General features: G+C 32.7%; 1 protein-coding gene across 1 annotated transcript in view; it reads left to right on the top strand.

Annotated features, from left to right (window-relative positions):
• LOC145292371 (prolyl 4-hydroxylase subunit alpha-3-like) overlaps positions 1-26489 on the top strand; it is a 37997-nt gene that overhangs the window by 9223 nt on the left and 2285 nt on the right. Inside the window, exons 3-11 of the mRNA XM_080138701.1 lie at positions 5909-5954; positions 6073-6236; positions 8849-9010; positions 12490-12560; positions 17389-17503; positions 19494-19544; positions 20937-21017; positions 22416-22484; positions 24451-24547. Of these exons, the coding sequence (XP_079994827.1) occupies positions 5909-5954; positions 6073-6236; positions 8849-9010; positions 12490-12560; positions 17389-17503; positions 19494-19544; positions 20937-21017; positions 22416-22484; positions 24451-24547 (856 nt within the window). The remainder of the gene's footprint in view (positions 1-5908; positions 5955-6072; positions 6237-8848; positions 9011-12489; positions 12561-17388; positions 17504-19493; positions 19545-20936; positions 21018-22415; positions 22485-24450; positions 24548-26489) is intronic.

The raw sequence follows: 26489 nt of genomic DNA, 5'->3' as shown, positions 1-26489 counted from the left end.
AGACAAAGTTTTATCTGATTCTCTCTCCTCTGATCTTGAGCGCGTGGTACAGTGGGGGAGGAGGTGGCTGGTTACTTTTAATGCATCTAAAACCAAACTCCTATCTTTACATCATCAACGCTCTGATCCCCATCTGGCATCAAATGAAATGGATGGCTCTTGTCTAGGGGAAACTCCACGTTTTGATAAGCTTCTGGGCTTGACCTTTACTCCTGACCTGAAATGGAACACGTATATCAAGTCAGTTTCCAAGGTCGCTGGAAAAATGGTAGGATCCTTCTATCGCTCCAGAAGATATCTCACCCCTGATGCAATTCTCTATCTGTATAAAAGCCAAATACGTCAAAGGATGGAATGCTGCTGCCACATCTAGGCAGGAGCTGCTAAAAACAGCCTATCCTGCCTTGACAGAGTACAAAATAGGATTCCTGGCCTAGTAGGTGATGCCCTTTTCTCTTTCCTTCAAGAGACGTTGCGAGCCTGTCTTTTTTTATCGTTACTACCATGGCAGGTGCTCGCCTTAACTCCAATCTCTGGTCCCCCCCCTCGACAATCTTTCCCGATAAACACCCGCCTAGCTGAAACCACTGTCCAAAATTTTCCCCACTCCTTATCTGTGCCAAAATCAAAACGTAGATTCCATGAACAAAGCTTCTTTCTTAGAAATGCATGCCTGTGGATCTCTGTTCCGGTTGCCTGTTTCCCACCTGACTACAACCTGGATGTCTTCAAGTCCAATGTAAACAAATTCCTGATGAACAGCCCCCTTAAGTAAGACACTTTATCAAATCTCCAACACTAACGTACTGTACACACAATAACCCTTATCCCCGAGTGGCTTCCGGGCCTTGATAAGTGGTGACTACCTTGTAAAAAAAGGGCTATCCAGGGTATTTTTTATCGTGACCCCATCACTAGATGCGGTGCCTACCAGGGCTTAAGAGTATCCCATCTACCCTCAAGAGAAAGAACAGACCGCGCCAGTTTCTCAACCTCGTGATACATATAGTGCTTTGCTTTCCCAAATGATGACCTATCTGGTACTGGCCAGGCTCAACGTTGCTTAATTGCAGTGATCTGGCAAGAACCGGTGTGTCAACGTGATTGTGCCGTTAAAGTGCTTAAATCCGTAAAAATAGGAACAGGTATGCAACATTGCGGTGATGGGACTGAGGTTGGAACTTGGTTGATACTGTAGGACTTATTGTGACGGGGACTCTTTTTTATACTCTTGCTAAGAGAGTGAGAGACTAGTGATTGATGTTCCAATTAAATGTAGTAACAATACTCCACGCATGGGCGAATGGTGTCTTTGTAGAGATATAGGATACTTTCAGGTGTGACTAGCTTTCTAGCACGGTAAAGTATACTTTAATTACTACTATAAAATGACTCTTTGAAAGACTATTTTACAATCTTTGCATTGCTCCGGTTTTAGCTGTGGTGGTCCCTTCAGTTTAGGAATAGTCCGACGATTGTTTTGATAGACATTACCTTTAAGATAGAAATCCGAGGATTAAGCTCCGATCAGTGTGCGGGCGCTCTCTACCGTGCTAAAAAGCTACTCACACCTGGGAGTATGCTGTATCTTTACAAGGCCACGGTTCGCCCAGGCATGGAGTATTGTTGCCACATCTGGGCTGGTGCATCTGTCACTAGTCTCTCGCTCCTAGACAGGGTTCAAAAAAGAGTCGCCAACCTAATAGATTATGAACTATCAACTAAACTCCAACCTCTGTCCCATCGCCGAAATGTGGTATACCTGTGCCTATTTTACTAGTATTTCAATGGCAAGTGCTCTGACGAACTCCAAGTACTAGTACCCCCTCGACAACAATACTCCGACAAGCAGCAAAATCCCACCTCCTGCACTGTAGAAATCCTTTGATGCTATAAAGCCTTCTACTCGAATAGCTTTTTCCCTTGGACTGCTGCACTTTGAAATTCCTTCCCGAGCCCTTGCTTCCCTGACATAAATATTATCCCTTCAAATCTGGTCCCAAATAGTAGACCCTCACGACTTAGTGGTCCTGTGCCTTGTTTGGGACGAAAAAAAAACAGTAAAGAAAGTGTGAATCCTATTCATGTTTACACCTCATACTGACGATCCTATCATCAAAGTGCCTCATCAGTTATTCTAATGGTTATGTGAAGTGTTATTTACAACGATGATCTATCGTCTTGATTTTAAAACTCAATACAAATTTAATCTATGAATCTAAAGTTGAGTTTTTTTATCGCTCCGACATTGATATTAAAAGCCTACATTTTTTCTATTTATAAACTATTAAATCGAACTTTGTAATATATTCAGTCATAGATGCACAAACGATTTCATGATGGTGACCTAAATTGTATATGCCTTTAAAAAACGAGCCTTTACTTATTAATTATTCATTTTTTTTCTTATTAAATGATTGGTTTCATTTAACTATTACGCATACTTTTTATGCATAGTTTCTACATCGTGTATACTTGCGTAGCATTTATTGTGTAAACATTCTAGCATACTGACATGTTATATATATATGTATATATACATATTTAGACATGTTTATATATATACTTTATAAACCTAATATATAAAAATATATTAAAATTCGTTAATATTAATATACTAAATATTAACGTCAAAATTAATTGACTCAATTATTAAGCTTCATGATCATCAGTTTTTTATAATCAAACATGCAAATAATATTTTCACAAAATCAAGACAATAAAAATAAAAAATGATATCATCATATTGTGTATCTTCATATTCGTTACAATTATTTCGTGACCATTCAGACAATTTCAAACATTGTCATTCAAAAATATTTAAAAACAGCCTGTCTTCAGACGGTGAAACACACTATTTATACATATATAAACATATTTATTTAAGAGAGCAAGCAGTTGAACCTACCTTCACCCACTCTTCTATGTTTTTTGTTCAATTATTTTCCGTTAGTCATGGAATTTATAAATTGCCCCATTTTTATATTTCTACTTTTTAATTACCTATCTTAGTATTAGATTAAAACGCTGTGTGCGTGTTTTTTTTTATTTAAGTAATTATTTTTCTTCTCCAAATAATTTATGTGGTAAATAGCATATACTATGCTATCCACCACGTTAACTACGATGGAAGTAAATTATGAGAAATATGGTATATTTTTTAACGGGAATTCTGTTTAATTTATTTGTAGAGTTACGCAAGGATAAAAAGACTAACAACGTAAACAAGACGTATTTATCAACGTTCAACGTTAATTTTCATTTCCTTGTTCATAATTGGAAAAAAGGGTAGCAAAATATTTTTTTATTGCTTTATAAAAAAGACGAGAGGTAAAAGTCATTTTTTACAAATCGTTAGATGGAAATTAAAATAACTAAATGTTCATATTTATATTTTAAAAAATTGAGAAAACAGTAGATTTCTACAATGATATTTTATATTTTCTTACTAATCATTCATCACAAATCAAGTCTAAAAGCCACTCGAAGATAAGGGTTAATAATATAAATAGATTGTCAGTTGATTGATGAAGAATACTATGTGAGGATTAAAAATTATTAATGAACAAAATGTTGATTACATATGAGAATGGTGTATGATAATTATTTGACTTTGAAGACAAACATGTTATAGCCTGCAGGGAAGCAGTTCCATGGTAACATGTTTCACAGATGTAAAGTTTTTGGAAGGAAGCTCTGTTCATGCAAATTTCATTTCATGTTAGGCACACGATAGAAGCAAAGAAAATTTGTAGGAAGAGAAGAATTAAAAAGTGTTATGTGGTGGCCTTTGTCCTATGATCACAGCGTAGTATCTGCCTTATATTGTGGCAGGTTAATGCCAAAGGTCAGAATAGTTATTATGATTAATTGTCAAATTATTTAGGTTAAAAAGATATCCAGAAAAATGTTGTTTTTTTTATAAGAAGTTGGTTAAAATAATTATGTTAAATATTTAACTGATGAATTTTGACTCAAGGAAAAGCATGCACAAAGCCAGTTTGGAATTTGGTTTAGTAAACAATGATGTGACTTACTTGACAACCAAGATTATCAACTCTGGCTGAAGTAAGAGACACGTAAGCCAAGAGAAATCAGAATTAGGAGTTAGTCTGTAACGGGAAGTCGAAGAGACGAGTTGTGAGTTAGCTAGCCACTGGGTTAGTTAGCGGAGAGGAGTTGTCTCTGTGGTATCTGTAGTTCGATGGAAGCGTCTACGGACTAACTAAAGAAAATGCAAGGTAGCAGGTTAAGAGCTGCAAACTCCGAGACGTGGAAAATTTGGAAAAAAGGTCTGAAAATGATAACTCGGTATTTTCGGTGTTCCATTCGGAAGAAGATGCCCTTATTTCAGGCGCCTGTCTCCAGAGGAGAGGAAGACAATGAATGTATGTTTCAAGCCGACAAGAGTGTTGTTCGTCATTGTTAAAAACTGTCCGTTATTCTCCCGTTCGTTATTGTCATGTATATGAAAAAACACCCACATACATATAAAAAAAAACTATTAAATATACACGTAACAGATCGACACGTATAAACACCTCATATACAAAGAAAAGTAACTGTTCTTATAATTCTTACCACTAGACGATACATGAACATCGATTACAGAAACATTTATACCTTATATACACTAGACATAGATAGACACAGTTATATAAACCTGAAATACAATAAAATGACTCCAATTTTTATGCAACAAATTTAAATGTAAATTTGCGAGAAAATGTTACATTTAAAATAATATAAAAATATATAAAACAAATTTCGATTAAAAATTACCCGAACAACAGATTATGTTTTGCTTCCGAAAAACACTCAACTACTTGAAAACAAGAATGCACTTATCAACAATGACTATGAGCAGATGAAGCGACAAAACTAACCCAATTCTTTGCGAATGTGGAACGGAGAACGATACGATGCAATATTGCCTTGTCTGCTATCTTCTGACCAATTGTTGCAGCTAAAAAGACTCTGCAGAGTCTAAATATGATGCAAAATGCTGCGGAAAAAATTGGAAACTGCTGTATTATAACATGCTTCAAAGATACTCAAAATAAAAAGAATACATTGAACAGTTAGAATTTTAAATTTAAAGTAAATTCATGAAAACGGATTTCGTTTTCTTTATTTAAAATATAGGTGGTCATAATTTTTATAGTAACAAGAAATAGATTATGTATTTGAAAGTAATTTAAATTGTTACAGCATATATAGAGAACTGAAAAGTTTTAAACCCTAACAACATCTCAGGAAGAAATCAAAAATAAAGCTGTTGAGCAATTCCCTAGAGAATTCCCCCCATCCTTACTGAGGCCCTTCTGTTCAAAAGAATCTTGGCTCCAGTGGCAAACACTCAAGCGCTTACAAACAAGAATGGGTCGATCAAAAATTGCTATGAGCTATAAAATGTTGAAGAAAAGGGCAATACGATGCGACACTGTCTTGCCTGCCCTCTTCTGCCCAACCGGTGCAGCTTGGAAGATAAAGATTGGATAAAAAAAAAGTGAGAAACTGTTGTATGACCAAATACTTTAAAGACTTGAGAGGAAGAAGAAGAAGAAGAAGAAGAAGAAGAAGAAGAAGAAGAAGAAGAAGAAGAAAATTCGCATGAATTCAACATGCCTCGGCTGTTTTGACCAACTCAATTCTGTTATTGCTTTTGTTTTCCTCGATTCATTTTAGAATTAGTCAAAGGAGGAACAACGTAAAAGCCGTCAACATCCATAAGTAAACCTGATGCTGTAGAACAGATTGGAGGATGCGAACTTAACAAACCCAGGTCATCAGTCCACATCTTCACTACAGTTAATTCCTTGTTATTGTATAATGTCGCCTTTTCAATCATGAAATATTAGACTCAGTCTCAGAAATCATTATATGTTTATATCTTTTCTGTTTTTAGTTGGGGAGACCTGACCTTTCAGTCGACACTATTCGATCTCTAATCAGTAAGTAAAAGTCTTTTGTATTTTCTCGCGTTTCTTACCATTTTTATTCATAGCTTCCAATCTTTTTATTCACATTCTTTAGCATGTACATCATTTTAACTAAAACTATTTCCTGCAGTAAAGAAAAACTTCACAAGAACTATTGACCAGCATTTGCAGTCTGAACTGAGGTTCTACGAACAGAGATCTGGTGAAAATGTTGTCAAGCGTCCCTTAGACAGGCCCTTGCCAAAATGGACGTATTATGGAATTTACGAACGACTCTGTCGACAAGAAATCAAGGTTTGTTCATTTATTAGATATATTTAGGAATCTATGAATAATCTTAATCATATGGTTATAATGACGTCAGTTTACCAGTTCCCGTAGGATGACCAAAGTTAAGTAACGTTGAGTCTCGTCAGTACTTAGCTAAATGACCATTTGCGAACACTAGGATGTAAAATCAGCTATGCAGGTGTATAAGTATCGAACGTTTTACGAGTAAAACATCTGAACAACTAGCGTCCTTTTTTTTTAATTTTAAAAATTAATTCAATGTAACAATCGCTACGAGCCCGACAATTGGAAGATTGTGGATTTATAAGACCAAAAATCCAACCTTGGTTGCCCTTTTGGGGCCCGTGGCATAGCGGATAGAGATGCAGAAATATCCAAGATTCCAAGTGAGTATTGTCTCACCACGATTTGGTCGACTAATCCTCTGGCCGGCTTTGGGTGGGACTGAAACCGATACCTGGCTTCAATCCCACCCAAAGCCGGCCAGAGGATTAGTTGACCAAACCGTGGTGAGATGACAACAACTACTGAAAGCAATAATTGGAGGATTCTACATTCCTATCCCGTTGCAGTTAACCTGACGAAGACCAGAGGAATAATTAGTTGAAACGTCGTAGAAAAAACTAGAAGATGAGAATAATAGTCCAAATAATTAAAAAAAAAAAAAATTTTTACTCATTTCCAAAATAATTTCAAAAATTAATTCAACTAGTGCCCTGTTACGGAATTGGTTCAGACAATCAACTCCACTTAACACCACAATATCAGAGATGAGCATCGAAAGTCTTGCGGAATGTGGATAAAATGGTCTTTCACAGATTAACCCTTTAATCGTAGAAAGCATATATGACATGTTTAATGAGTTTACTTTTCGACCGTCACTTTTGGTTTGTCTTTTGGATAATTTTAAATTTATTTTTCGATTAATTGCATTACTTTGGAGCCCAAAGGAGAGGCGTAAACGTCGGTTGATCCGTGTAGAATAATCCTAATCTTTATATTACAATTCAGGTATTTTTTGAAAAAATATTGATTTTAGTTTATCTTATCAATATATTTGAACTTAAAACACCCACACGCACACACAGATTCGCACACGTATATACTTCTTTAGACTGACGATTTCCGTCGGGAATGAAACAAAAACATTGCTGTGTAGCTCATTTATCATAAGCATATTTTCCAACGTCATTGTTGACAACTCAGACATAAATTCATAATTTATGCGCTAAAAAATCTCTATGTTTAACTGCACAGTACCACCCATTTCCAATTAGAATACAAACACACGGTTTTTAGTTCATCTAAATTTATTTCTGTTTCTTCGTAACCATTTTACTCTTTTGTTAATTTCAAAAGTTGGAAACATTTACTGTCGATCAGTAAGTCATTTAAACTAGTTCTGTATTTCTTAGCAAATCATCATTTATTAAAATATTTATTAAAATATTTATTAAAATATTTATTAAAATATTTATTAAAATATTTATTAAAATATTGAAAGTTTCAGACTCTTTTTACATCCTGTACTTCTATTATTTCAGTTATCTAAAACAAAAAATAATTATCATATTTAGTTTATATTCAAGCTAAGCGACTGAGACAGCAAATAAAAAAATCCACAAATAAAGTATAATTGTCAACGGCAGATTTTTTTCTTGTTTTTCAAACTGTAAATGAATAACTGCTAATGATTAACCAGACGTAACTAATCCCCTATCAAAGCAATTAATCAAGAAGTCAACAAACGTATCCATCAAGTACAATTGTGATCCTAACCTGCATGTGAGTGAACGTTCACTGAAAGTTTTCACCGATAATTCAATATTATAAATAATCAATAAAAGTCATTCAAATATATTTTGACCCGATCTTAACATTCATTGGTGAATTGTTAATCAAGGTTTATTTTTTTCTAGTTTTCATTCCGTCCTTTATCTCTATCACAGGTTTTGTCTATACGGCGGTCTGTCATGTTTAATTTTGAAATAAGATTTTCGTTGGTCTGAAATATTTTCATCATTAAAAGCGAAAATTTTGTGGCCGTATCTTGCGAATATCTCATCACTAACTGAAGTGCTTGTCTGAGTTTTTCAAGTTTTTTTTATTTATTTATTACAAAGGTTAAAAATTAAAGAAACCTATTAAATATTTTCCATCAATTTTTAATGAAAACAGGGAAAATATTCAAGTTTAACTTTCCGCATAGATATAAAATAGTTCAGTTGTCTAAAATAAATAAACGAAAAAAGAATTATAAATATAAAATAAATTTTATTAATATAACAATATATTAATGTACATTTATCAAATATTTTTTATTGATTTTTAATTTAAACGGAAAAATGTTTTCGTTTATTATTATAAGTAAGTTTTTTCAGCTAATAATACAATATATTAAAATAAAAAGGAAACGCAAAAATGTTTACGTGCTTCTAATTTTGAATAAATATTTTAACAAGTTTTGAGAATTTCTGACATCGGATGGAGGATGTCGATTCTTAATTTGTGGTTAGTTTAGCTCTTAGATAAACCGTTTGACTGTAATGCCGCGATATACGTAGATAAACACATACAGACAACTGTGCTTTATATATAGGTATTGCATTTTTCAGCGCAACGTCCACAATCGACTCACTTGCTCTTACCAATCCACCTACATTCCTTATCTTCGTTTCCGGAAAGAAATGGTACACGACGACCCTCCCATCATGCTGTACCACAATATTGTTTCAGACTACGAAATTGCCCTCATCAAAAACACGACCATCAGAAGGGTAAGAATATCGCATAGCATTTTATATTTTTGCATTCTATAATGTTATATATATATATATATATATATATATATATATATATATATATATATATATATATATATATATATATGAGCAAACAGTTAATAAAATATGTTGAAAAACACTTTGAAATGAGTTAAAAACATATTTAATCTGAAAAGGAAACACTAGATAAATGGATTGTCCTTAATCCGCGGAGTTTTGAAGAAATTCTTTCCTTCTCATCAGAGGGTAGGAATTAGCAAAATGCGGGATCGGATTTTGCATGCAGAAGTATTTGATGAAACAACAAGTAAGTCAAAGATCTTACTTGAAAACAAAATAAGTTAAGCATCGGGAATATGGTGAAGAAAAAGGTGATTTCACATGAATGGATAGTCTGGTGGAAGATAAAAAATCCAGTGACGGTAAAATCCAAATGTAAAACTTCAAGAAAGTTAAAATAATTTCCATTTGTACAAGTAAAATCCAAGGAAATACCGCAATTAGAAGAAGATGGCCCATAATAATCCAAAGGCAGAAATCCATGGAATAATTCACAAAAATGTGTACAAGGAAAAAAGAAAAGATTCCAATAATATTAATAAAAGAAAAATTAATAAAAGAAAAATAAGATATGCTTTTCACTCTACTTCCGAGACATAAATATTTTATTATATATATATATATATATATATATATATATATATATATATATATATATATATATATATATATATATATACTTATTTGTGGATCATTGGCTGGACTGAAATGTCATCTGCGACTTTCACACAAGGTTAAATAGACGAAACTGTATAAACCTTACACGTCAAAATCGACAAGAGAGTCCATTCTATATATATATATATATATATATATATATATATATATATATATATATATATATATATATATATATATATTGAGAACATTGCCAGGATCGCTGCGAAAACGGCGGGTTCTCTCTACCGTGCTAGAAAGCTATTAACACCCAAAAGTATTCTATACCTCTATGAGGCCACCATTCGCCCATGTATGGAGTATTGTTGTCATATTTGGGCTTGTGCATCTGCCACTAGTCTCTCGCTCATAGAAAAGGTTCAAGAGAGTTGCCAATCTGACAGGTCCTGAACTGTCATCCAATCTTCAGCCTCTGTTCCATCGACAGAATGTTGCATCCCTCTGCCTGTTCTACAAATACTTTAAAGTGAATGCTCTGACGAACTGCAAGCACTTATGCCACCTCAACGTAAATACCCCCGGCAAACCCGACAAGCACAAAATCCCACCCCTTCACGGCAGAGATCCCTAGATGTAAGAGAGCCTTTTACTCCAGTAGTTTCTTCTCCATAACCGCTAGACTTTGGAATTCCCTTCCGGGTCCCTACTTCCCCAACTGTACTGACATGCAGAAGTTCAAATGTAACGTGAACCGAACTCTTGCTGCCCAACTCCCTATTGTACCATATAGTAGCTTCCAAAAGAAGAAAGTGGCAATGTGCTTTGTTTGGGGTGAAAATGCAATATATATATATATATATATATATATATATATATATATATATATATATATATATATATATATATATGTATCTGTGTGTGTGTGTTACTAACGACTAACATCTAAGGGAAACCAATCCTTCAGCAAATCTATTAACAAAGAAAACAACAAATATAATGCGCATAATTGAGAAACAATGAAAACAATTGTAAGTTTTAAATGTCTCAACTCACATTCATTTAATTTTGTATCTCCTTTTTTTATACAATATTAAAGATTAAAATATTTCTTGGTCCAATACGTACTTCATATTTTTTCATCTTACATTTTTATTGCTAGTATTTTAGATCCATTATTTGATTTGATAATTATCTAAGAAATCATTATGCATGAGAGAAAGATAAAGATAGGGAGTAAATACGTTGAAAAAGAGAGACTGAAAGGAGCAGATAAAAATAGAGAAAATGACATGAGCGAAGAGAGAGTTTTATAGAATAAAATAAATTCTATAAGAATGAAATTTGTTTTCAGCACAAGAGACAAAATATTATTTTATATTGAAATGTATCATCAAAATATTATTTTAACTTTAAATGTATCATAAAAATATTATTTTAACTTTAAATGTATCATTAAAATATTATTTTAACTTTAAATGTATAATCAAAATATTATTTTAACTTGAAATGTATCATCAAAATATTATTTTAACTTTAAATGTATAATCAAAATATTATTTTAACTTTAAATGTATCATCAAAATATTATTTTAACTTTAAATGTATCATCAAAATATCATTTTAACTTGAAATGTATCATCAAAATATTATTTTAAGTTCAAATGTATCATCAAAATATTATTTTAACTTTAAATGTATCATCAAAATATTATTTTAACTTGAAATGTATCATCAAAATAGTATTTTAATTTGAAATGTATCATCAAAATATTATTTTAACTTTAAATGTATAATCAAAATATTATTTTAACTTGAAATGTATCATCAAAATATTATTTTAACTTTAAATGTATAATCAAAATATTATTTTAACTTGAAATGTATAATCAAAATATTATTTTAACTTTAAATGTATCATCAAAATATTATTTTAACTTGAAATGTATAATCAAAATATTATTTTAACTTTAAATGTATAATCAAAATATTATTTTAACTTGAAATGTATCATCAAAATATTATTTTAACTTTAAATGTATCATCAAAATATTATTTTAACTTGAAATGTATCATCAGAATATGATTTTAACTTGAAATGTATAATCAAAATATTATTTTAACTTGAAATGTATCATCAAAATATTATTTTAACTTGAAATGTATCATCAAAATATTATTTTAATTTGAAATGTATCATCAAAATATTATTTTAACTTGAAATGTATCATCAAAATATTATTTTAACTTTAAATGTATCATCAAAATATTATTTTAACTTGAAATGTATCATCAAAATATTATTTTAACTTGAAATGTATAATCAAAATATTATTTTAACTTGAAATGTATCATCAAAATATTATTTTAACTTAAAATGTGTCATTAAAATATGATTTTTACGTTAAATGTATCATCAAAATATTATTTTGATTTGAAATGTATCATCAAAATATTATTTTGATTTGAAATTTATCATCTAAATATTATTTTAACTTGAAATGTATAATCAAAATATTATTTTAACTTCAAATGTATCATCAAAATATTATTTTAACTTGGAATGTATCATCAAAATATTATTTTAATTTGAAATGTATCATCAAAATATTATTTTAACTTGAAATGTATCATCAAAATATTATTTTAACTTGAAATGTATCATCAAAATATTATTTTATCTTGAAATGTATCATCAAAATATTATTTTGATTTGAAATGTATCATCAAAACCAAGTGTGTTCTTTTATTTTTTGTATCAACTTATTTTTTTTTTCTTTCATTTTTTTTCTTTTTAGTTGGATAGATCCAGCATTGGGAATAAAGATCCAACAAAGCCTGCAGTTGGACATGCAAGGATCAGTCAAAGGTGAGAGGATGATCATAATTTAGTAATTTAAATTTTATGATGATAAATGGTTAAATTTCAAATCCAGAATTTTTATTATATGCAAGACAAAGAATGCATTTCAATAAGTATATTTCCTTAACCTATAGGTTTTCGATGGTTACCCATCTCCCCAGAGGAAAAAATATTAGCAAATATTATAATGGATTATACCTAATTTGTTAAATGCAAAAAATATAGAAAATCATGATTAAAATTCTTTAAAGTTTTAAATCATAGAGTAAGGGAAATTAGATATCAGTTCAGAATGAAAATGATATTGAACTTCATATCCAAATTGTATAGTTAATCCTGAAGTAAGTTTTTGGTAGCAGGGAGGTAAAATGATCCAATTCGTATCGTAATTCATTTAACTCTATCTATATAAAAAATAAAAGCCAAGTACGTCCAAGGATGGAATACTGTTGCCATATCTGGACAGGAGCTGCTAAAAACAGTCTATCCTGCCTTGACAGAGTACAAAATAGACTTCGTGGCTTAGTGGGGGATGCCCTTTTCTCTACCCTGCAACCTCTCTCCCACAGAAGAGACGTTGCGAGCCTGTCATTGTTTTATCGTTATTTCCATGGCAGATGCTCGTCTGAACTCAAATCACTGGTCCCCCCCTCGCCAATCTTTCACGAAAAACACCCGTCTAGCTGAATCCACTGTGAAAAATTTTCCCCACTCTATATCTGTGCCTAAACCTAAACGTAGATTCCATGAACAAAGCTTCTTTCTTAGAACTGCACGCCTGTCGAACTCTGTTCCGTCTGCCTGCTTCCCTCCGGACTACAACTTGGATGTCTTCAAGTCCAATGTTAACAAATTCCTAATGAACCGCCCCCTTAAGTAAACATTTCAGCAAATCTCCTCACTAACGTAATGTACTTGCAATAACCCTTATCCCTGAGTGGCTTCCGGGCCTTGATAAGTGGTGATCACTGTGTAAAAAAAAAAAAACTGTGATTGTCTGTATAAAATACTAGCTGTACCCTGGCACGCTTTGCTGTGGCTCGATTTGGTGTAATGGAAGAATCCCCATCACCGCGGTTTTAGCACCCCGAAATCTACCAAAGAAATATATTGTTATATACGAACGTGAGACGGACGTTTCCAAACACACACACACACACACACACACACACACACACACACACACACACACACACACACAAAAGAAAGAAGAATGAAAAAAAAATATGTTTATTTAAAAAAAAAGAAAAAAAACAGAAAGGCATCGAACAAAGCGAAATGGAAATGATTTATGATATGTTTATTTAAAAAAAGACAAAAAAAGAGATTGGGAAGGCAGCGAACAAAGAGAACGGAAGGAAAAGGAAAGATTCGTTGTGATTTTTTTTTTTTTAGTGTAAGAAAAATCCGGCTGTTTTAAAAAGAAAGAAACAACGTTAATCTTGCCGAAGGAAGAGGAAAAACGGAAAGAGAGAAGAAATAACAAAATAAAATGGAAAGATCGTGAAAACAGAAATAGAAACAGAGGAAAGCCAAAAGAAGAAATAATAAATAAATAAATAAAAAGAAACGATGGTAAACTTGGAGAAAAAGAGAAAAAACGGAAAGAGAGAAGGAATAGATTTGAAAAATGGGAAGATCGGGAAAACGAAAAACAGAGAAAAGAAACATTAAAAAAAAACCCAAATAAAATACAATAAAAAAAATCAAAAGAAACAATGTTATAAATGGCGTAGAACGTGAAATAAAACGGAATTGAAGTAATATAATTTTTATTTTAAGGAAAGAAAATGTAAATTTTTATGTTTTGTTTTGTATTTTTTTATTTTGAACCAACGTAAAAGTAGTGTGGGGCGTTTCACCTAAATTGAAGTCCAGTTTTTATAGTGTTCGCCCGTAATTGTCACCTGTGAACGGTCACGGACGGTGTAAATAGGTGGCGGTGGAAGTATGAATTTATTAGAGAGAGAACAATTTACTACTTTCATTGATCGTAATCGGGTTTGACAGTGAACTATCACCAGATAAAATATAGGAAGCTCCGATCAGCGAGGTAGTGGATAGATAATATGCCTATAACACACCTCAGATAGCGCGATGAAGTTTGTGTACAGTCAATCTGCATAAAATCTCTAGATTTTCAATCCTATTAAGGTCAAACTCGGAGGGGAAAATGAGTTCATTTTATTTATATAATAATAAAGATTACAGCCAATAATATTTAGTAAGATCGATAATCACTTGAATTTGCATACCAGTAGATTTATTGCATTATATTATTCTTAACTATATATATATATATATATATATATATATATATATATATATATATATATATATATATATATATATATGCGTTTTATTTTTTTTATTACCGTATTTTTTGTTAAGTTACATTTTTGTTTCGGCTACACGACCGTTTTTTTTGGCCGTCATGTAGCTTCCTCAGAATATAACCACCCTTCTCCTACCCCCCACATATCTCCCTTCCCTTCCATGTATCCCTATGCCCTCAGCCACACTAGAAATGAACTTCCCAGAAACCCCACAACCACCTAATGTCCTTAAACTCCAAAACTAAAACATTACCGACATACCAAGCACCCCTCCCACCTCACCCCTTGTTCCCTTCCTCTTTTTTCGCTTTTCTCTCGCACCCCTCCCCTGACACCATTCACCCTTTCATTCCACCATAAACGAACATTTCTGCAAAAGTCTGAGGAAGCTACATGACGGCCAAAAAAACGGTTGTGTTGCTGAAACAATAACTTTTTTAACAGAAAAATACGGTAATATAATGTAATTAATGTAGTAATGTAATTAGAGCAAATATTCTTTACATTTCCAGGCATATTGTAACCGATAATTTTTCTCCACTTAAATAGACCATTTCACAGTTTACAATCCCATCTCACTTAAATAATAAGTCAATGCTATAGTAAAGACAAACTCGGTAAAAAAAAAGAAGAAATTATGCTAATTTATTTAGAGGACATGAAAACTTTATTTCAAAATCATTTCCACCGTGTTATAAATAATAATAATAATAATAATAATAATAATAATAATAATAATAATAATAATAATAATAATAATAAAATAAATAAAACGCATATTTGCTCTACGACAGTATTGAGCACTTTCTTCAGGTTTTTATTAATTACCATTTATATATATATATATATATATATATATATATATATATATATATATATATATATATGAACAAAAATTATGGCGTAATATAAAGATAACTGCAGCTTCTCTTCCAATTTTCGGATTTTTACCATGTCAAATCACATTTCAATTCTTTCTTACGAATTGATCGTTGCTATTTCTTCTTATGAGTTAAGGGCATAATAGATTCACTGATTGATATAATAATTAAGTTGTTGATTTTGCGCTACGAAACAGATACTGTCAAGCATTGTATAAGTCAACTGAATTAAAGGAATAAATTATAAGATGGTCAACATCATGAATTTTGGAATATAACTGTTTGTCATTTACTCTCCTTCTATTGCTCTGTAATTACATTGAGCTCCTTATATAAGAATTGATATATAATAAGAAAATATATTTCTACAGAAATATATATATATATATATATATATATATATATATATGTATGTATATATATATATATGTATATACACAAATGACAAAAAGTCTATATTCTAAATTCCAAGATCTTATCTTATCGTTTATTTCTTTCAGCATATTAAAATGTTCAATTTTTTACAGTGCCTGTTTCGTAGCGCAGAAACAATCGTATAATTATTATGTTAATTTTTATACATTTCGCCCCGATATTTTTTTCTTTAATGTTGATAAGTTCGTATTCTTTTAATGAGTCAAGAAGTGAAGAAGGTAATTAATACAGAATAATAAAGTTTCACTAAGAAAATAATCAGAAAATTAAAAAACACGTTTTCTTCAAAATGTACGACCCAAAAGCGACATTATTTTTTCTTCTTTTTTTTTACATTGCATCCTTGGTGATCGGGAGATCCTATATATCAAAACGGAGGATAGAAGGTGATAACATGCCACGAACATAAATTTATTATATACAGATACGCAAAATTAATATTAGTAGTATGTTATCACATTCTACCCTCCTTTTTGATAAATGGGATCTTCCGATCGAATAATTTATGATCTGGAAACTGATACACGTACATACGTTAAAGAAAACCTATTTCTTCATCTGAGTTGTTCGTATCATATATTCCTATGAACTTTTTATTGTCGATTTATATTTTTTACATACAGCCAACTGATTAATTTAACTATAACAATTTCAAGTATATAAACTAAATACCACAGGACGCGGACACGCGTATGCAAATACATGCGAAATTACGTCACCGGTAAAGGAAAAGGCTATAAAAAAGAAAGATCACGTTAGAAATGTGGATGACGTTTGAGAGCACGTTCGAGAAGACAATCACGTTAGAGACGTTGGTGACGTTCGAGATCACGTGAGAAACGTCACAGCCGTAGCGAGAAGTCACGTGTGGCGGCAGAATGAGGAAATAAATGTCGTTATACAAAAAACAAGTTAAAGTTCTGTTCTATTCTTGGTCTCTTTTGCGACGTAGACTGCATACAACGTGTGGGTTCCATGTGTACAACGTTACAGTCCTTCCTTCTCTTTAAATAAGCGATCTTGATCAACCAACAGAAACCTGTCATTTCTGCCACCTCCTATAACAATGAATTTATATATATATATATATATATATATATATATATATATATATATATATATATATATATATATATATATTATATATATATATCCTATATAACAATTTATTTATCTTTGTAGCACTTGGCTCCCAGCAGAAGATCAAATGAGTGTAGTCTTATCGGAAAGGATCAAACTAGTCACGGGACTTGAAACTCAATACAGACCAAAGGACACAAACAGTGAATTATTTGAGGTGAGCTGGTTTTGTTTATAATCGTCACTTTTTTTTTACACGGTGGTCACCACTTATCAAGGCCCGGAAGCAACTCAGTGATAAGGGTTATTGCAAGTACAGTACGTTAGTGTGGAGATTTAATGAAGTGTTTACTTAAGGGGGTGGTTTATTAGGAATTTGTTAACGTTGGACTTGAAGACATCCAGGTTGTAGTCAGGTGGGAAGCAGGCAGATGGAACAGAGTTCGACAGGCGTGCAGTTCTAAGAAAGAAGCTGTGTTCATGGAATCTACGTTTTGATTTAAGCACAGATAAAGAGTGGGGAAATTTTTTCACAGTGGATTCAGCTAGACGGGTGTTTTTCGTGAAAGATTGGCGAGGGGGAACCAGAGATTGGAGTTCCTGCCATGGAAATAACGATAAAACAATGATAGGCTCGCAACGTCTCTCCTGTGGGAGAGAGGTTGCAGGGAAGAAAAAAGGGCATCCCCCACTAAACCACGAAGTCTATTTTTACTCTGTCAAGGCAGGATAGGCTGTGTTTAGCAGCTCCTGCCCAGATATGGCAGCAGTATTCCATCCTTGGGCGTACTTGGCTTTTATATAGATAGAGAATTGCATCAGTAGTGAGATATCTTCTGGGGCGGTAGAAGGATCCCACCATCTTTCCAGCGACCTTGGCAACAGACTTGATGTACGTGTTCCATTTCAGGTCAGGAGTAAAGGACAAACCCAGAAGCTTGTCAAAACATGGGGCTTCTCCTAGACGAGAGCCATCCATTTCAATTGATGCCAGATGGGGATCAGAGCGTTTATGATGTAAATATAGGAGTTTGGTTTTAGATGCATTAAAGTTAACCAGCCACGTCTTCCCCCACTGAACCACGCGCTCGAGATCAGAGGAGAGAGAATCAGAGAGAACTTTGTCATTCAAGGCCTTTGATGTGTTGCCGTAGATGGTCGTGTCATCAGCATAGATGTCAATGAATGATTTAAGTATGTGTTTAGAGAGATCATTGATGTAGATCAGGAAGAGAGTTGGGCCCAGGATTGACCCTTGAGAGATTCCAGCATTTATATTGCAGACCTTTGATTTTTGTCCATCCACCACTACTTTTATGAGCCTATCGGAGAGAAATGGTTTAATGATTGAGAAAACATTTCCAGTTATACCGTAGCTGGAAATCTTGTGAAGTAGGCCCTTATGCCATATCTTGTCGAAGGCCTTTGATATGTCAAGAGCAATTGCCCTAGAAAGGAAGGCTTTGTCAAGAGATTCACTAATCCTGTGAGATATAACCGTTAGCACATCTGCGGTAGATCTTGCAGAACGGAAACCATATTGTGCGCATTAAGAAGGTTATTTCTGCTGAGGTGGTTGACTATTTCTCTATTTAATATGGATTCCAACAACTTACTCATAACACACAGGAGACTTATTGGTCTGTACTGAGAGGGAGATGACTTTTCACCTGAATTCTTAAATACAGGGCATACTGATGAGGTTTTCCAGGGAGTCGGAAAGCACTTCTCCTTAAGGCAACGCTTAAACAGTTTCGTAAGTATGGGAGCAAGTTCTGGTTGAAGCTTTTTTAATACTATAATTGGGATGCCGTCAGGGCCAGTTGCTTTACTGGAATCAAGGTTCTTGATTAGCTTAGTTGTATATTAGTTGTATATTAGTTGTATATTAGTTGTATATTAGTTGTATATTCCATAGTTAATTTATCTAATGATTATTTTTTCATTATATTCCAATCACAAGACTTGTTTAAATGCGTTGTTCGAAAATGGACTTAAAAATATTTGTTGCTTTGCTTGTTTGTCACGATCGTTTCAACCTAACACAATACATCTAAGATTGATATTAAGAAAAACTGATAACGCGGAGACTTTTATTGACTTAACCGTTGCATCACATGCGTTTGGAATAACAGTGATAATTTGAAGATGTTTATTATAAACTGCCAATAAATATTATGAATGATTTCTTTTTTTTCTACTTTCAGGTGATTAACTATGGACTCGGCGGTCTCTATATGCCGCACCATGACTATGTGGTAAGTTATAACTACACATACACGCGCGCGCAAACACAAACAAACACACACACACAAACACACACACACACAAACACACACAGACATATATATAAATAAATAGATAGATAGATAGATAGATAGATAGATGGATTATTGTTATTTTATGTATCTACATAAAATCTTATGTATCCATTTTCAATATTTACTTTGACAGTGTTCAATTCGTAAGTAGAGCTAGGTAGTAAGTTTTGGAAATATACATATGGCAATAAGAGAACAATTGAACGTATCAGATTTCAAATGTCATTCTACGTATGGTTTCATAACAATTTCGGAACAAATAACTTTTGAACATGTTTTTCAAAGAATGGAAAGTAAAAACATGTAACGAAATCTGTTTGCTTCAACATTTCGACTCATTAGAAAGTCGGAAATAAGACAAAAGTTATTAAAAGTTATTAAAAGTTATTAAAAGTTATTAAAAGTTATTCATTAAATATTTATCTTCATTCATGCTTTTAAAAATTATCTCTATTCGAATTGATTTTAACTATATAAATAACACACACACACATATATATATATATATATATATATAGTCATCCACATACAGTACTGTTTCGCTGTTTCACAGCTCATCAGTGCGGCTAGACAGGCAACTACCTCAAGCCAGGATTGAAACCCGACCGTTTGTACGGCAATCAAGGCTCCTAAGCATTACGCTATTGGCGGCTGCTTGAACGAGTAGTGAGTTTAACGATGTTTTGACATCGTCCGAAATACCTCCGCTCGATTTGTTTACACATATATATATATATATATATATATATATATATATATATATATATATATATATATATATATATATATATATATATATATATATATATATATTCTTTCGATCACTATTGCTAATATGTTTACCATTGAATTCTCGCTAATAACAATCGTTGGATTCCTCCGAAATTCCAGTAAAAACTTCCTCTGGATTTTCTGTACACTTTCAGTGGATAACTTGATAATATTTTCCTCTTTCAGTATTTAGATCTTCTCGGAATCTTCATGATAGTATTACGTTTGTTTCTGTATGCGCACGCGTGTGTGCGATACGCTGAAAGGGGGTGTTATAGTTTATTTCATTTATATGTAACTATCCTAGTAATTTCTATTTCTTTTGGGTCCGGCTTCATTTGTTCTATCTATATTCCTGTGTGCAAGCAGTGCTATTTTATGTAACCTAGCTATGTTTATTAGTTTCCGCACCCTAGGATTTTTCTCAACGTTTTTATTGATTTCATCAACGACATAGTCTCCAGCGTGTCAATCCTTTCGTTTTTCTAAATCACTGGTAAACTTTGTTTGACTTTTTGAAATATATTTATTAAAAAATGTACTGTTTTAATTTTTCAGCATTTTTACAGAAAAGCAAAAATGGAGGACATCCCTGTTTTGCAAAATTCCGGAGACCGAATTGCCACATTCTTATTTTATGTAAGAGAAATTTGTGTTATATTCGTTTTTTTTTTTTGTCAATGTATTCATGCTGTCCATGAATATTGTCTGCATCTTTCGGGTGTATGGATCAATAATGCTTTTTGGTTCTTTTGTCTAGTAGGCTAACGTATGACACAATAGGATTACAATTAGAATTTTAATTATATATTCGATTTACTTAACTATGGATCATTTCCTAAGAACTTCTTTCTTTTATTTACAAGTCACCACTTATCAAGACCCAAAGGCAACTCGGGGATATTGTTTAATGAATGTAATATTGTCACTGAGACAACAACTTAGTGATCGTTTTAGTGAAAACTGAGTAGAATTTGATTATTAAGGGGCGGAACATCAAGAACTTGTTTACATTGAACTTGAAGATGTTAGCTGGGAATTTGCATTTAGATTTAGGCACAGGTAGAGAATACGTGAAATTGATGGTAGTGGTTGTAGCTTGACGGGTGCATTTTGTGAAAGTTCAACATTGATTGAAACTCGGACCAATGTTTGCCATGAAAATAATGGTCGGACAGAAATAGGCTCGCAACCTCTTCTGTGGGAAAGAGATTGCAGGGAAAAGAAAAGGGCATTACCTAGTAAATTTTAACGCTAATTTTGAACTCTGTCAAGGCAGGATAAGAGTTCCGAGCAGCTTCTCCCTAGATGTGTGACTCCATTTTAGGGCGAATTTAACTCTTATTCAGAGAGAATTGTGTCGAGAGTGAAATACCTTCTGGGGCGGTAAAATGACGCACCTATTTTTCCAACGACTTTAGCAACTGATTTTATAAGTCTTCCATTTCAGATCAGGAATAAAGGTCGGTCCCAGAAGCTTGTTGAAGCAGGGTGCTATTTTGAGTCTAGAGTCGTTCATATAGATTTTGACCAAGTGGGTATCAGAGCTTTAGGAGTGAAAAGATAGAAACTTGGTGTTGGATCATTTTCATAGAAGGACACAAGGAGTATATTCAGATGTTACTTTACTGATATTTCTGCAGCAATTAAATTCTTAGCTACAAATATTTGCTATGTCACATGACCATATTAACTCACAGCATCCAAGCAATCATATCTACACTTAAATTTACAATTATATTATTTGCAAGTAATATACAATACTTATTTTCATGTGCTATTTTTTTTTTATTTGACACCATGTTTTATGCATCTAAATATAGCAATATACGTTTGACCGCTTGTAGTTATTTTGAAACCCAATCTATTTATTATATAGTCCAATCTATTTAGTATAGGGTGTATTTATTATAGGGTCATAGTTATTTCAGTATCGTGAAATAGTCCGAGAACGCGTAATCTTTAGAGTATATAATATAAATAGCTTTTCTCGCATTAATTATTAGAATTAAAATCAGCGGCCATTTTTGTTTTCAGCTGAGTGATGTGCAGAGTGGAGGAGCCACAGTTTTTCCAAGACTTAATACAAGAGTGCCAGTCATTAAGGTGAGAGCAAAACTAATATTGTGGCAAAACAGAACATCCGAATCAAAGTCTGCAGTAAACGGTGTCCGGTCAGATTGAGTTCCTGATATTAAACTTTATCCTACTGACCATAAAATTTACTTTTCGATTTTTTTTTTAAATAAAACTTTATCATAGCTTGTAGATTACATAAATATTTTTTGCAATTTAGATGAAAGCAATATGCATGAACTCTGGACAGAAATTAAGTTTAATGCAAATATTTGATAAAAATCGAATTCGGAATAAAAATATCAATTCTACACAATTTAAAAAAATATGTTCTTTTGAAGGAACAACATCAACAGATAAAAAGTTAAAGTTTATCCATAATATAACTACAGCGAGAGTTTAAGTTTTACAAATTTATTAATTTAAAGTACAGAATAGTTAACAAAGTCTCGCCTCTTCATGCTAAGAATGGTTTACTAAATAATTATTTTATAATAAAGTTAACACGGTTAGTAAACTGCTAACAATTATTTAGAAAACCATTCTTAACGCGAGGATGTGGAGAGTCTTTGTTAACAATTCTGTATTTTAAACTAACAATTTAATTAATAAATTAATAAATAAAACTTAGTGTGAAACTTGGCAAACCGCAAGTGTAAGCGATTAAAAACAAAAAGTGGTTAATATCATGAACCAAATCATACAGTTTATTGCAGATTTTGAGCCGAACGTTCTTTTGGTTTGTTTAAGATACACGCATTTAATTTGTCTGTTTAACGGTAAAGACGATATTATAAATTTAAGTATGACAGACCAACGAACAGAAAGTATGAAAGACCAACGACCAGATTGATTAAGAGACGGATATAGGTTCTTATAGACATATGTGAACGCATCTACTAATGAAATTTTAAACATAAGCGTGACATTCCAGTAAACGGACCAACTGATCAACAGAGCAACTTATGGAGATGCATGGACACATCTGAAGTTTTATCTTTTTTTTTCAGACCGACAAACACTGCATTTCATTGTGTGCGTTTAATGCTTTGCATACAAGTCATAACTTTGTGTATAGGTTGTAACTTTCAGTGTTAACTCTCATTCTTTCGATATTCAATGGTTGAAAAATTGTACGGATGCACATTTTCGTAATAATCTATCGCATAGCTTTTACATTAACAAATATGAGTTACGAATGCTTTTCTCAATAATTACTAGACTAAAAATAGATACTATTTGATAGTCTTGTTTTTGACATCAATTAGCTTTATAACAATTACAAAAATACACGTTACATACAGATAATAACATTGCAATTATTCTTACGCTTATGTGCATCTGCACACTTCTATTCCACAATAACGCCATGCACAGAGCGGAGGTAATTCCCATAACCTTCTGTGATTGAGGAGAGCATAGTTTGCTCTATTTATTCTTAATTTGTTGTACACTATACTTAAAATAATATAAATTTATAATAGAATAATATTTATTAACTTTATTATCCCTCTCTCACTTCCCTCTCTTCATTTACTTCTTCTTCTTCTTCTTCTTCTTCTTCTTCTCTCTCTCTCTCTCTCTATATATATATATATATATATATATATATATATAGATAGATAGATAGATAGATAGATAGATATCTTTGGTTAAAAGAAGAAAATGAAATTTGTTAAATTTACATTATATTAGAGGTATCTGAATTTTTACGAACAGGTTTTATTTCAAACCCTGTTCGCCTTAAACTAAACTGAACTTAACGTAACCCACATTTAGACATCATACGTCTCGCAATTATGTTCTTAAAATTTAATGATTGGTTAATTATTTTAGAATTTAATCCGATATATACACTTATCTTACAATATAAATATTTTGCTTGTTTTATTTATTCTTGCAACTTTTCATTTTGGTTGCAAGAAGTCACACTTCATGTGTACATGAGTGCGTGTGAACTGAAATTGATGGAAGACTATTTCATTTGATTTTTTAGGGTGCAGCCGCTCTTTGGTATAACTTAAGACGGAATGGTTCAACAGACGAAAGACTGCTCCATGGCGGATGCCCAGTGGCTTTAGGGGATAAATGGGGTAAGCAACTAATGTATATATATACGAGGTGCCTTCAATAAGTTGCCAGACATTTTTGTACTGGCATTTAAAATTGAAAAATCAGTATGTTACTGCTATACATCTTATTAGATGACTGACAATAATGTGAGGTGTTGGAGAAGTAAGGAAGTTAGAACACCAAAATTTATTGGCCAAATAAAGAATTTCATGGATAGGGACTGCCGTGTGTCTATAGCGATAATAAGTACAGAGTTAGATGTCAGTGTGGGAACTGTATAAACAATTATTCGCGAGGAACTGAAGATCTGGAAGATGTGTGCGAATGCACCAATCAAGCTTGATTGTCACAGCTGGTAAATTTCAAAAATGCCATCTAGACGTGAGGACACTTAAGAAGAACAGTATACAATAAAATTCTGTTTTAAATTTGATAAAAATGAAATGTATGGAATGCTTAAGACTTCTTTTGAGTGGTATAAGGGATTCAAGGAATGCAAAGAGGTATGGGAGGAGTAAGAAAGTCAGAACACCAGAGTTGATCGGCCAAATAAAGAATTTCATGGATAATGACCGTCCTATGTCTTTAGAGACAATAAGTGAGCAGTTTGATGTCAGTGTGGAAACTGTACACACTATTAATTGCGAGAAACTGAAGATGCGTAAGATTTCCGCGAAGTTTATTCCAAGCGTGCATTCCACAACTCCATCCTTGTCACAGACTATTTGACCAAGATGGGCATCAAGACAGTTGCTCACTCTCCCTATAGTCAAGACTTTGCTCTGTGATTTTTTATTATTCCCTAAGTTCAAGGAAAACCTTAAAGGCTGCCGTTATGAGACAATTGAAAAGATAAAAGAGGCTGTAGCGAGAGTCATTGACACGCTCACACAATAGGATTTCCATAAGGCCTTCCAGAAGTTATTGGAACGGTATAACAAGTGAATTGCAACCGGAGGAGATTACTTCGAAGGGGATAAGAGTTTCATGTGTGTATTATCAATAAAAATGCTCATACGAAAAAAAAATCTGTAAACTTATTAAATACACCTCGTGAACACACACACACACACACACACACACACACATATATATATATATATATATATATATATATATATATATATATATATATATATATATCATGTTTATTAATTAAACTAAAAAAAAACGTTGTTAGTTTCTTTTTATGTATCCATCCATTTTTTGTCAAAGCAAAGGAAAAAAAAATTCTGGTTACATCCTTATATTAGCAAATAATAAAACTAATATTACAAAAATGTCATTTTCTTTTATAATGTCCTTCATTAGTCGTCCGAGAAGAAAGTACACACAAAAAGCAAATAAATCTACAAAACGTTTTGATCTCAAATTTTTCTTTCTTTTCTTATTGTGATTTGCATTTATATGCATTTTTTATCCAATGAAATTATTGGAAAATCTTATTCGCTCGTTTTCCTTTTTACGCAGCCCTCTGCATTGATATTGTACGCAGCAAGATCTTTCAACCTGCACTGATTGGGCATTAGAGGTAGAGCAGTCACATCCTGCATCATGTCGTCCCCCTCTCTACATTCACCGATGGTTGAGTCGGTTTTGTTACCCTTCTGAGCAAAATTACTTTTGATCGTTCCATTCCTGTTTCGACGGTTGAATGTCTTTCATTGGGCTAAGGGTGCTTCTGAGCCAAAAAGAGGGGGTTCCGAAAAAGCGATTCCTATACCAGTAGGAGAGTGCCATTCTCTATCCTTCTGATCCACATTTGCAATCTGGTTTCTTCTTGAGATATTGTTAGGGACTGGGCATATGCAGAGGAAGCTTCTCGTAGACTTTAATCCTGTGACTGTTGGTTGATGTCTTTTAAGATGACATTCATTCATGTGGGATCCCCATTCACCTGACGACTTCCTGTTTCACGTCTGCAGATGCTGCGTCAGTAAATACATGTATGTGTAACCGAAC

This window comes from Euprymna scolopes, chromosome 13 (genome assembly GCF_053919585.1).
Source record: "Euprymna scolopes isolate OS-2025 chromosome 13, ASM5391958v1, whole genome shotgun sequence".
Lineage (NCBI taxonomy): Eukaryota > Metazoa > Mollusca > Cephalopoda > Sepiida > Sepiolidae > Euprymna > Euprymna scolopes.
Note: the sequence above shows the minus strand (reverse complement) of the source record. Positions and strands in the feature narration are given on the sequence as shown.